The sequence below is a fragment of the Quercus lobata genome, chromosome 8, assembly GCF_001633185.2.
Source record: "Quercus lobata isolate SW786 chromosome 8, ValleyOak3.0 Primary Assembly, whole genome shotgun sequence".
Classification (NCBI taxonomy): Eukaryota; Viridiplantae; Streptophyta; class Magnoliopsida; order Fagales; family Fagaceae; genus Quercus; species Quercus lobata.
The window spans coordinates 57,075,285-57,088,965 of record NC_044911.1 but is presented as its reverse complement, the minus strand read 5'-3'; the positions used below and the strand labels follow the sequence as shown (position 1 = coordinate 57,088,965).

The following is a 13,681-nucleotide window of genomic DNA, read 5'->3' as shown; positions in this document are numbered from 1 at the left end:
AGTGGGGGGGTTTTTGATTGAAGAGATTGCCATAAATGTATGTGCCCCAACTATAAGGTGTGGTTTGGATAGCTGAAACGTGTTCAGCGTTTTGCGTTTTCAGCTTTTTATTTTTATTTTTTTTATTTTATATATAACCAGCGTTTGTTGCATTGTTCATGAAACATGAACAGTGCAATTAGGCAAATGAGCAATACCTGGCCAATGAACAATAACTTTTTTATTATTATTTTTATTATTTTCAATCTTCAGCAAAATAAACTGTATCCAAACGGATCTAAGAATCTCTATTCAATATTCGTAAACGTAATAGTCAATGTGTGTGTGACATAGAGACAAGACCTTCTTATATAATGCAGATACCAACGAAATCTTCTGCACAATATCTTTAGCTCAAATCTAGTTTAGAGAGAAAGAAAGAATGGAATCACTACACTTTGAAGAAGGTGCACAACAACAAGAAGCATCTAATAATACTGACTCCAAGAGAGGAGGCTGGGTTACTTTCCCCTTCATTATAGGTCTCTCTCTCTCTCTCTCTCTCTCTCTCTCTCTTTTACTATACTTGTTTGTGCTCTAATTTAAACTCAAAATTTTTAAGTTGGTCTAATATATGGATTTGTCTTAATTGAGCAGGAAGTCATATCAGTCTTACTCTTGTAGCTGGTGGGTGGGCATCGAACTTGTTAGTGTATCTAATAACAGAGTATAACATTAAAAGCATAGCAGCTACAAAAATATTCAACATTGCCTTCGGTTGCAACTTTCTCTTTCCTATTGCTGCTGCCATCATCTCTGACTCTTTCTCTGGCTCATTCCCTGTCGTTTCCATCTTCGCCTTTGTTTCCTTGCTGGTAACTAGTGTCTCTTTAAAAAAAAAAGAATTACTAAGTTCTCAATTTACTAAGTTAGTCAAAGAGTATAAATTTGGGGGAATAGTTATTAGAATCTCATTTCATCACCTTGTGTGTGTGTATTTCTTTAAAAGAGTTGGTACTAAGTTCTCAACTTACTAAGTTAAGAGTAATACTAGAAATATAAACATTTTTACAAAAAAAATTTACAAATTGTTGATATAGTGAGTGGTTATTGTTGATCTAGTGAGTGGTAAATGAAAACATGATGTTAATTGTTAAGGTGAACCTAGATGAGAACCAATCAGGGATGGAACTAAGCATGGGCTTTGGGAGGCAATGGCCCCCCTTGATATTTTTTTTTTTCCTAAAATATATTAGTATATATATTGGTATTAATTTTAGTAATTTTGTTTTATAAAATTACACTTTGCCCTCTTAACAATATCATTGATTTTTTTAAGAGTAATAATATAGTCACAAAATTTTCTACAATATTTTTAAAAAGTGTTGAGATAGCAAATTTTTATTGGTTTGTATCTAAGCTCACCATTTATATCATTTTTTTTTACTTACTAATAACACTCACCACATCATTAATTGATAAAACAAGTTTGTATCCTTCACATTTTTCTATTTTTAAAGGTCATAAAAAATTATAGATCTAAAATCTAAAACAAAATATACAAGTCCAAAAACATTAGCGCAACAATAAAAATTACTAATAGCAAAACTAAAAAAATTAAGTCCAACTAACAAATTTTACCCAAAACAAACAACTTGGCCCTTTAAAAAAATTTTAGTAGAATAATTTTGTCCTTACCTAGTAGCAAACATACACATCAAAGACCCCCCCCCCCCCCCCAAAAAAAAACCCTCAATGTCTAAGCAGCAAAGTTGGAGGTTGGAGTTACTGTACGTAATTAGAGCCACCCCTCTTAATTCTAAGTTCTAACTCTGTCCCTGGAACCAATATATAAGAAATTGGACATAATAACAATTTGTAAAAACGTTATAAAATAGTTTATAACTATAGCATTACTTCTAAGTTAATGCACTTTATTTGTGATGATAAATGTATTTATAAATCTATTTGACAAGTATATATAATAATTAGTTTGACAAGTATATATATACTTGGTATTATCTATTATTATCACATGATGTGAGATTGTGAGTTCACACCAAATCCCCATTTTTTCTTGGAACAAAGAAATAAAAAAATCAAAGCACTTTGCATTTAAAAAAAAATAATAATCTCATTTAAAGTGCAATTTCTCTATATTTCATTTGAAATAGAAAAGAGGAAATAGATAAAATTATTACTTATATAGACATACACACAAAGAATTTTTTTTTTTTTTATTAAGCTGAAGTCATACTTTCAATTACTTTCTCAATTGATATGAAGTTGATTACTATTTCTACCAATTTTATTTTTGGTCTTCCACCATAGATACACGTTAGTTTCAAGTTAATCCAAGCAATTAATATATTCTTGACATGACTTAATATCATAAAATTGTTGTACTAAATATAAAATTTTCAAATGAAATTATGGAAATGGTTGCCCTCAATGTAGCTATGCGCTTTTCAGTATTACAACTTTTAAACTAAGTTTGTCATAACAAACACATCATATACAAATATAACAACAGTTGGGTCTTAGATATTATGGTTAAGCCTAATCTCTATTATGCGACTGCCATTTTATTAGATCTTAAAATTTAAAAATTTTCAATTCCATAGACATCTTAAGGCATTTCTATTTGCATCCCCCAATGAACTACTATTAACTAAAAGTAATAAAAATTCAAATAAGTTAGGATTAAAATATATTAAAAAAACCTTCCACGTGAAATTATAAAAACTCTATCATACTAAATAGGAATTGTAAATTATATAATAATGGTTTATTTAATAATTACTATTTTTTTTCTACAAGTTATTTACTTATGGTCACAAAAAATATCCATAATAAAATTCCATATCTCAAAGGAGTTTATTTATGTTCTATTTTAACTAATTTTACAATCGATTATAATCTATAGTTTTTTATTAAATTTGGAATTATATAATTTGCATACATCATGTGAGATGTAACTTAAAATGATTATTATTCTTTTATTTTTAAAATCTATTTTATTATTTAAATTGTATTATATTTTTTAAATATTTTTTTTAGTTTACAAATGATTCTTGATTAATCCATGAAATGCATGGACATTTATATACCTTTTGATTTTTAGACGCCCAATTAGAGTAATAGACTATAGCTTTAGTCATAATTTGACAGATTTGTGAATGATATCAGGAGCAATATTCACCGAATTTTTTTTTTCAATTTTGTGTAATCTAAAATATAATTTAGAATATTTTCTTAAATAATTTTATATTGATCAACAAAATGGAATGTCACAAACTGTCTATTTTAGATGAAATTAATCTCTCTTTTTCCTTCTTTTTTTTTTTTTTTTTTTTTTTTTTCATTCTATTTCATTCTTGAGAATTCAGGGTATGATCATGTTCACCCTCACGGCTGTAATACATTCCTTGAGGCCACCTCAATGTGTAATTGGCTCATACCCATGTGAAACCCCATCAAATTTTCAATATGCAGTCATCTACATGACCTTATTGCTGGCTTCACTAGGAGTTGGAGGCACACGCTTCACAATTGCAACTATGGGAGCTGAACAATTTGACAAGGCCAATGATCAAGGAATTTTCTTTAATTGGTATTATTTAACCTTGTACATTGCTAATGCAATTAGCTTCAGTGCCATTGTTTATATACAAGACAATGTGAGTTGGGGGTTAGGATTTGGAATATGTGCCATTGCAAATGTCATTGGCTTAGCCGTATTTATAATGGGAAAGAAATTCTATTGCCAAGTTAAGTCAAAAGGAAGCCCTTTCACAAGCATAGCCCGTGTCATGGTTGCAGCTATTCGGAAAAGGAATATACTGAGATCTTTTGGAAGCCATAACTATTATTTTGGAACCACCGAGGCATTAAAAATGGAAGATGATGCATCAATGAAAAGTTTAAGGTATGAATCACTTTAACTATATATCTGTTTTGGAAATTATCTTAGCTATATATCACCATTTTGTATTTTAATTGATATTATAATGGTGAAAAAAGAGAGAAAAACTAAAGAAAAGTTTGTTATGCATAATAGATCAATATACTTATCTATTAAATATTCAATTACTTGATTAAGTAGAATAACTCAAATATTAAAAATGACACTATCTCTAACATCATATGCCTTTGATAATTTGATTACCTATAACCTTTTAAGGGCGGTAATGCTTGAAATTAATAGTGATCACCACATAAACACAACACAATTATTTGTTGGTTGGTGTTTAATGTAAATAAGTTCATGTTAAAAAGGTTGACCATTTTGACATGAGTAATAATATATTGGGTCAATTTTGTGTTGATATGCTTAACCTATAATCAACTTGAAATGACTTGTTTCTCAAAAATAAAATAAAATAAAATGAAATGAAATGACTTGATTTATTATTTGTGTTAATACAAATTGACTTAATTATTTTAAACACAAACCTATTTAAACACAAACCTATTTAACCAATATAATAGACGTTTTTTCCCCTATATAAATTAGACTTCAAATATATAATTAAACTAGTTTTATGATTATATAGGTAATTCCTTCAATGAATCCGTAACACTTTTACCCAAAACAATGAATAAAACCTTTCATTTCATTTTAATTTTCTTAGATTGTGTCGGTCCAAATTTTGTTCCCACCATATCATGGTTGGGTCTACCCAATAGTTCTTGCTTCCCAAGTTATTTGTACTGATGTGGACTGTTTTAGTTTTCCTTGTTTGACTATTTTTTAAGAGAACAATCATGAATTATGCCATAAGTTGAAATTTTATTATATTTATCAAAATAAAAAAGATTATTGTTTGTAAAACTAAAATGTCACCACTTCCATACAGATTTTTGAATCGTGCAGCTTTGATAACTGAAGATGACAAACAATTAGATGGCTATTACGCAAGATCATGGAGATTGTGTACCATGGAAGAAGTGGAAGCCCTCAAAACCCTGATAAAACTTATCCCATTATGGTCTACTGGCATTTTTTTAAGTATTTCAATAGGTATTTCTAGTAGCCTCATAACCCTCCAAGCCTTAACCCTGAATCGACACATTGGGCCACATTTCAAATTCCCAGCTGGGTCATTCCTACTCTTCAACTTTTTAGCTACAGCAATCTCAATCTTCATTGTTGATCGTTTCTTCACTCCCATGTGGCGAAATCTAACCCATCGACCTTTGACACCAGTCCAACGTATTGGAATTGGACATGTAATCAATATCCTTAGTTTGGTGGGATATGCCTTAATTGAAATTCGAAGACTCCATGTAGTTCGAACCCACAGCCACACTAACCAACCTAGTTTGGTTGTGCCCATGTCAGCATTTTGGCTTGTGGTGCCACTAGCCATTGTGGGTATTGGAGAAGGGTTCCATTTACCAGGATCAGTTGCATTATATTATCAAGAATTTCCAATATCACTAAAAAGTATGTCAACTGCTATGATCTCATTATTACTCGCAATTGGGTTTTTTCTAAGCTCAGCTATAATTGATTTGGTAAAGCGAACCACTGTATGGTTGCCTGATGATATTAATGTTGGAAGAGTGGACAATGTGTATTGGATGTTGACAGTGATAGGAGTGGTGAATTTTGGCTACTATATAATTTGTGCCAAGTTGTTCAAATACCAAAATATTGAGGAACATGATGGAGATTCGAGGTCTGCTCTCTAAAATTGGGAAGATAAATTGAGTGTTTTTATAAGTTGGTTTACTTACTCTATGTGTGAAGGAAGGAAATTTGTGCCATTTTAGAGTTTAATAAATAGTTGTTTGAGATGAAGTTGGTTTACTTACCCTATGTGTGAAGTTGGTTTACTTATTCTACATGTCTAGACCCTTTTTGTGATGAAGTTAAATAATACCTTAAAAGCATTGGTAAAGGCCATTAATTTTTTATTTTTTTAAATTTAATTGTTACAACAAGTGAGGGAGGAGGAGGGGGAGGTTTGATTCTCTTTATAAAAGAAACCAAACAAACGCCCCTAAGTTCCAAGACCATCTACACTTTGTAAAAACCATTTACACACCTATTGTTTGCATACCCTAAATAAGATATGTATAAACAAATTCCTATACATGACTGGGCTATATCCTCTATGAGTTTTGTGGGTGAGTGATACATGGCCCAAGGGCCTTAGGCTTCACTACGAGAGACCCAGACATTGAAGAATAATTTGATTATGAGAATGGTATAAATACCTAGCTACCTCACCATCCTTATGCAACTAAGAACTAAAAGACTCATTTGAAAAATCCTTTATCACTTCCAATTTACTATGTTAAGTTTTGGAGTGATCATCACCATCCTTCTATGATTATTATTTTTTATCATTAGGCCAAAACATCACAAGTTCGAACTCTATGAGAACTGATGGTCCTCGATTTATCAGGTAAGCTGCAGTGCTAACAGCATCAGCCCAAAAAGTTTTTGATAGTCCAGCATGCAATCTCATACTCCTAGTACGCTTATTAAGAGTTCTGTTCATGCGCTCAGCCACACCATTCTGCTATGGTGTCCCAGGAATTGTCTTCTCCATCCTAATTTCCTGTGCAGCACAAGACTCACTGAATCCCCCATTTATATACTCTCCTCCATTATCTGAACTTAAACATTTTACTTTCAAACCTAATTCTGTCTCAACCATGGCCTTCCACTTCTTAAAAGTTTCAAATACATCAAATTTATTTTTCAGAAAATAAACCCATACCTTTCTGCTTGAGTCATCAATGAAAGTGATGTAATACCTTAAACCTCCAAGGGATGCAACCGAAGAAGGCCCCCACAAATCAGTGTGTACTAACTTCAATTTTTTAGCCTTTAGTGTCCTGCCAGTTTTCAAGAAGCTCACCATTTTCTGCTTTCCTAAGTTGTAGCTTTCACACATGTCAAAATCTATGGATTTTAATTTTGGTAGTTTTCCTTTTGACAGTAGTATCTTCATCCCTTTCTCACTCATGTGACCAAGTCTGTGGTGTCATAGGCTTGTATTAGTACTTGCTCAAGCATCTGCAATTGTGTCTCTTGGACTTGAGTTCATATATAGAGTACCAGTCTTCTTTCCACGAGCCAATACTCTGGCTCCTTTTGTAATCTTCCATGTATCACCAACAAATAGTATTGCATGCCCTTTATTATTAAGTTGTCCAACAGAAATCAGATTCCTCCTCAGGTCAGGAATATGTCGAACCTTCTCTAATAACCAAATAGACCCATTGGGCAACAATATACGGACGTCTCCTATACCCACAACATCCAAGGCTGTACCATCAGCCAAATACACGTTACCAAAATCACCTATAGCATAGTTCTGTATGATTTCTCGGTGTGGAGTGGTATGAAATGAAGCTCTTGAGTCCAAAACCCAATCATCAAGTGGACTATCTACTGCAAGAAGTAATGCATCCTATACCTTTTCTATTACAACATTAGCAGAATCATCTTCATTCTTCTTTTTAGGACTTTAGCATTGCTTTCTAAAGTGACTCGTTTTCCCACAGTTCCAGCATTGTACTTGTTGATTTGATCTAGATTTACTTCTGTTCCAATTAGAATTTTTGGATTTTGATTTGCCCAATTTGAATTTTTGTCATTACCTTTGCCTTTTGTTTCATGGTTTAGGGCAGAACTAGATCCTGAGGTTTCACCTGCATCTCTTCTGCAAATCTCCTCAGTCAGAATTAAATTTCGTATGTCATTGTACTTCAACTTTTCATTTCCTGTAGAATTACTTACTGCCATCCTCATTATCTCCCAACTATTTGGCAAAGAAGCCAAAACGATCAGTGCATGGATCTCATCATCAAAATTAATTTCTACAGACAACAATTGATTTGTGATAATGTTAAATTCATTCAGATGTTGTGCTATTAATGCATTCTCTGCCATCTTCAGATTGAAGAGTTTCTTCATCAAATTCACCTTGTTGTTTGCTAACGGCTTTTCATACATACCAGACAAAGCCTTCATCAAATCTGCTGTGGTCTTCTCCTTTACAACATTGTGTGCAATAGACCTAGACAGAATTAACCTGATAACTCCCAATATCTGTCTGTCAAGAAGAGCTCATTCCTCAGCCTGCATAATCTCAGGTTTTTCCCCTAGAAACGGCAGATGCAACTTCTTCCCATAAAGATAATCCTTGATTTGCATCCTCCAAAATCCAAAGTTTATGCCATCGAACTTTTCTATTCCAAACGCCTTTCCTGCTTTCTTTGCCATTACTCCCACTCAAACCTAACCCAGGCTCTGATACCAGTTGTAGAAAATTGACACGAAATTCTCAACTTGTGAGAAACAAAAAATTAGAGAAAACACATGCCAAAGAAAAACAATTACACGCACAAGACAATATTTACGTGGTTTGACAATTTACCTATATTCACAGAGTTGCAGGGATTTCATTATTATTAGGGAAAAATACAAAGTGCGACCATACAGTTTTTCCATCTCTCAAAAAACTACAACCAACAAATCCTAATCACCAAAGTCCGTTAAAAAAAAAAAGCAACATTATTCGGATTGGGTCGGGTCGGGTTGTCAACCGAATCAAACATAACTAGGCTTTACAAAACCCAACACAAACACACTCTCTCTTCTCCTGTAATCCAATCACCTTTTATTTTCCTAGGAAAAAAAAAAAAAAGTCGAGTGGGTACTAGTAACAATGACGAATTTATTAATATGGAAAATCATGGCTTTTTGCGATTGTATATAAGAATCAAGAACTTTTCCACAATTCTTATATTATTTTTGTTTCTATCATGTCTAAATTTTGTATACATTACAGGGAACCTTCCTTCCTAGTAACAATTCTTTATTGGTTTTTTTCCATTACCAAATAAAATATGTCAGATCTTTAATAATGCATATATGAGAGAGAGAGAGAGAGAGAGAAGCTTCCTATATAATAGAGGTGTTTGATATAGGATATATCTGCTTAGCTCAAATATAGTTCAGAGAGAAAGAAAGAAAGAGAAAGAGTGGAAGGCATAGAATCAAAACAGTTTGAAGGGAGGCTTTCTGCCTTGACTACACCAAATGAAGGTGGACAAGCATCTAAGGAGTCCAAACGAGGAGGGTGGATTACCTTTCCCTTTATCATAGGTCACTATCTCTTTCTTTCTCTCTTTGTGCTATAATATAAACACCATTTCATTTTTTCCCATAAAAAATAAAATAAAAAATAAACTCCATTTTTAAGTTGGTCTAAACTAAATGGCACTATATATATAATATATATATATGCACTGTTTATTTTATTTTTTATTTTTTATTTTTTCACGCAGGAACTCTAATGGGTCTTTCCCTAGTAGCTAGTGGGTGGGCATCGAATTTGATAGTATATCTAATAACAAAATATAATGTGAAAAGCATTGCAGCTACAAAAATAAACAACATTGTTCTCGGTTGCTTCTCTCTCTTTCCTGTTGCCGGTGCCATCATTGCCGACTCTTTCTTAGGCTCCTTCCCTGTCGTTCTCATCTTCTCCTTTGTTTCCTTACTGGTAATTATTTACTGCTTTTTTATATATAGTGTAACAAACAGACACTAAATAAGCTAATCAATAAAAACATTTGTTAATGGTGCTCTTTATTTGATTGATGATGCAAAAACCCAATATGATGGTGGTGGTAAATAATACTTTATCTTACATAATTTTTTAATGTAACTCATGAGTATTAGCTCCAATGTCACATCCTTGTAATTATTTTTTATAAGAAACAATAAATAAAGATAAAAATCTTGGATTCAAAGTCTTTGTGTGTAAAGTCTTTGTGTGTATTAATTTCCAGTAAGTTTATAATAAGGATTTTTTTTAGCGGGTGACCTTTATTTTATTGATAATGCAAAAACCCAATATGATGGAGGTAAGTAATACGTTATCTTCCTTACATACATTTTTAATGTCACTCATGAGTTTTAGCTCGCAAGTCACATCCTTATAATTATTATTTATGAGAAAAAGTAAATAAAGACAAAAATAGTGGATTCGTTAGTCTTTGTGTCTATTAATTTACAATAAGTTTATAATAAGCTAAGAGTCCTATTAATGAGTGCTTTTATGATATTTGTTAGTGGAAAATTTTAAAAAAATTTAAGTTTGTATATAATTTTTTAATTATTCCAAGTATCATATGGTCATACCAATAATATATACATATTTTTGGATTGGTAGATACCCTATTAAAGTAACATATTGTAGCTTTGGTGATAATTACTCATAATGTGATGAATTTGTGAATAATATCATGCACAACATTAGGTGAGAAATATTCAATTAGGTAATAAAAAACTAATTTAAAAAATAATTTACATAAATAAATTATATATATATATATATATATATATATTCCTTAACAAAATGGAATGTCACTAATTTCTTTTGAGAATACAGGGTATGATCATGTTCACCCTAACTGCTACAATACATTAATTCCTTGAGGCCAGCCCAATGTGTAATTGGCTCATATACGTGTGAAACCCCATCAAATCTTCAACATGCAGTCCTCTATATGACCCTAGGGTTGGCTTCACTAGGACTTGGAGGCACACGCTTCACAATTGCAACTATGGGAGCCGAACAATTTGACAAGCCCAATGATCATGGAATTTTCTTCAACTGGTATTTTTTTCACCTTGTACGTAGCAAATGCAATAAGCTTCTGTGTCATTGTTTATATCCAAGACAATGTGGGTTGGGGATTGGGGTTTGGAATATGTGCCGTTGCCAATGCCATTGCAGTAGTCCTATTTGTATTAGGAAAGCGATTCTATCGCCAAGTTAAATCAAAAGGAAGTCCGTTCACAAGAATAGCTCGTGTCATGGTTGCGGCAATTCGGAAAAGGAAATCAGTGGGAATTTCTGGAAACCAAGATTATTATTTGGGAACCATTAGTGTGTTAAAAATGGAAGCTGGTGCATCAACTAAAAGCTTCAGGTATGAGTCACTTTAACTCTCTCTCTCTCTCTCTCTCTCTCTCTCTCTCTCTCTCTCTCTCTATATATATATATATATATATGTTTTTGGTGGTTATTGTTTTAGATTTTTGCTTTTTATTTATATTAACATTAATCAATGTAGCCAACATTATAACATAGGAAATTATCATAATTGAATTTAGGAATTGGAATGAATATAATATATCTTAATGCCCAATTTCATCAATAAAAAAAAAAAAAGTAGGTATATATATATATATATATATATATATATCTTAATGCCCAAAAGCATAACTTGCCACTCACTCACGATATTAAAATGTCATGAAGACTCAAGTGGTGACCTTCGAAAAAAAGATATAGTACGTGGTCGGTGGTAGGACACACAAGTCACTAATTATTTCTTTGGTGATTTTTTTTTTTTTGGGGGTGGTTGGGGTGCAAATTAGGATTATAAATGTTTGATAAAAAAATAAAGACTTGAGACATTTAGGCTTTAAATTAAATTTCTCATTTCCTCATAATTGTAACTATTGACTTTTTTTTTTTTTTTTTGAAAGAGTTTTTAAAGACTTTACCAGTTAAGCTAATTAGAACTCACATAACTATTGAATTATAAATAATAATAATAATAAAATCCTAGCAAATTTTATTACTTAAACCTCACGTTTTCCACTTTACAAATGAGCCAAAAAAAACCAAGCAAAACTCCACCCTCACTCAGTTCTACTAGGTGGAACCCAAACAAACACATTAACCCCAACAATAACATGATTTCTATATTCTAGTGAGAATCACGGCAGCCGATGAAAGAGAGAAACTTAGCAGCCAAAGTGAGAGAAAAACACAATAAAGGGGGAACACAACGTTGATCCCAACACCGAGAGGCTGGTCTATGTTGCGCTTAGGGGTGGCAAAATATGTCCAAACCCATTTGCCCGCCTAAATCCACCCACTCTAATTAAACCCAAACCCATCCAATTATTAATTGAGTTAAATGGGTATCAACCCAATTAAACCCATTGATTATTGGGTTTTAACTAAAAACCCATTTAGCCCCATTTAACCCAAAAACAATATACCCAAATTCAACCCACCCTATCCCTAAATAAATTAAAAAAAAAAAAAAAAAACCCAGCCCTCAGACGTTTCATTTTCCCTCATTTTTTTCAGCCTCCAATCACGTTTTAATCGGAAACCTAACAGCTTCAAAGCTTCAGAGTTCACCTGAGGTGGTCTCATCGTCATCCTCTGCACCCGTCCAATCATCAGAGCCATCACAACCATCATCGTCGTCATCAACATCAATGGCCGCAGCGGTGGAGGACCTAGCAGTAGCGATGAGGGACGGAGGAGGAAGCAGCGGAGGCGGAGGCAGAGGCGGCGGAGCACAAGAGATGGTAGTTATAGATTGAAGAGGGGAGTACTCGATGATATGCAAATTAGGTCTCTTGTCTCAAAACGACTTCGTTTTGATCACCACCGATATCTTAATCCTCCATGAATCTGAAGACGCTGGACCATCCATCCTTTTTGTGTATTCCCTACACTCCACACCGGGTTTGAAGCCTCGCATCTCCGTTGAATTGTCTTGGAGTTTGGTGACAGAGAAGGGTGTAATGTGTGGAAATTGTTTTGTTTGCTGGGAAAATTATGAAATGGTAAAGAAAAGATGTTTGGTTACTGGGAAAGTAACGGTTGTTTGGCTGGTCGAATTTATGTAGTTGATTATTTTTGGGGGAAAAAATAAATAGAAAATTTGTTGGATTAAAAAAAAAAAAAAAAAACTAAATAAGTTTTTTTTTTCTTTGATTTGGGGTAAGATTTTTTAGGGCTTTTCTGTATTTTTCTTATTTTTGGTAGATTTCAACTGTTTGGTAGGTGAGAAAGTGTGGGAAAGTACAAGAAATTTGTTTAATATTTTTAGAGTACTTTGGTCATTTTCACTTTAGTGGCATTTTGGTAATTTTGGTAATTGGGTGGGTTAGAGTTTACCTATAATAATTGGGTTGTGTTGGATTTGTGTTAGAAACAATCAGTTAAATGAGTTTTAATGGGTAAATGAGTTTTATATACTAAACCCAATTACGACAGTTATGGATTTGATAGATCAAATCATAGGATGGTTGCCAGAGAATCCATCTATCGTAATTCATGATCTATCGTAATCCGTTTTATTAAATAAAAGATTTATCTAATCCATCTAATTCGTGTTTTGGTACACTGAATGAGAATTACGATAGGAATTGTAATCTTTATTACTAAGAATACGACTGTTTATTGGGACAATCTTTTATTTAATTCCTAAGCCCGGCAATTATGGATTTGATAGATCAAATCACAGGATGGTTGCCAGATAATATTAACACTGGAAGATTGGATAATGTGTATTGGATATTAACAGTGATGGGAGTGCTGAATTTTGGCTACTATCTAATTTGTGCCAAGTTGTTTAAGTATCAAAATGTTGAGGAACATGATGGGCCTTCAGTTCTGGCTCTCTAGAATCTGGAAGATTGAGACTGTTTTCAGGGACGGCTTGATGCATTGAGGGGCCTAAGGCGAAAAATGAATTGGGGTTTTTATATATTTAAAAATGACTTTAAGAAAATCTAAATATTGCTTAAACTCTATTATCTTGTTAGATGCAAAATTACTAATTAATATGAATCACCTAGAAATTTTTTTTGACAATGTCTATAGATGTAAAAAATTTGACAAAACTTTTCATACCT

The 13,681-nt window shown here is 32.7% G+C and overlaps 1 protein-coding gene and 1 pseudogene across 2 annotated transcripts; both read left to right on the top strand.

The window, feature by feature from the left end:
* The first annotated feature begins 246 nt into the window (after nt 1-246).
* On the top strand, nt 247-5,794 carry LOC115957302 (protein NRT1/ PTR FAMILY 2.7-like). 2 transcript variants are annotated; one of them, XM_031075524.1, is made up of 4 exons: nt 247-521; nt 637-854; nt 3,369-3,907; nt 4,839-5,794. In XM_031075524.1, the coding sequence occupies exons 1-4, from the start codon at nt 422-424 to the stop codon at nt 5,674-5,676; spliced, it is 1,695 nt and encodes a 564-aa protein (XP_030931384.1). In that variant the 5' UTR covers nt 247-421; the 3' UTR covers nt 5,677-5,794. The 2 variants fall into 2 exon arrangements, with proteins under 2 accessions (XP_030931384.1, XP_030931385.1); XM_031075525.1 differs by lacking the exon at nt 247-521 and having other exon boundaries at nt 794-854; nt 3,362-3,907.
* Nucleotides 5,795-6,366: 572 nt separating this feature from the next.
* On the top strand, nt 6,367-13,451 carry LOC115957120 (annotated as a pseudogene).
* The last annotated feature ends 230 nt before the right edge of the window (nt 13,452-13,681 follow it).

Excerpts from the sequence above, each read along its gene's own strand:
- LOC115957302 (XM_031075524.1), top strand. The coding sequence starts at position 422 with ATGGAATCACTACACTTTGAAGAAGGTGCACAACAACAAGAAGCATCT. Across the intron at positions 855-3,368 it reads TCGCCTTTGTTTCCTTGCTG|GGTATGATCATGTTCACCCT; the intron begins GTAACTAGTGTC and ends TTGAGAATTCAG. Across the intron at positions 3,908-4,838 it reads GCATCAATGAAAAGTTTAAG|ATTTTTGAATCGTGCAGCTT; the intron begins GTATGAATCACT and ends ACTTCCATACAG.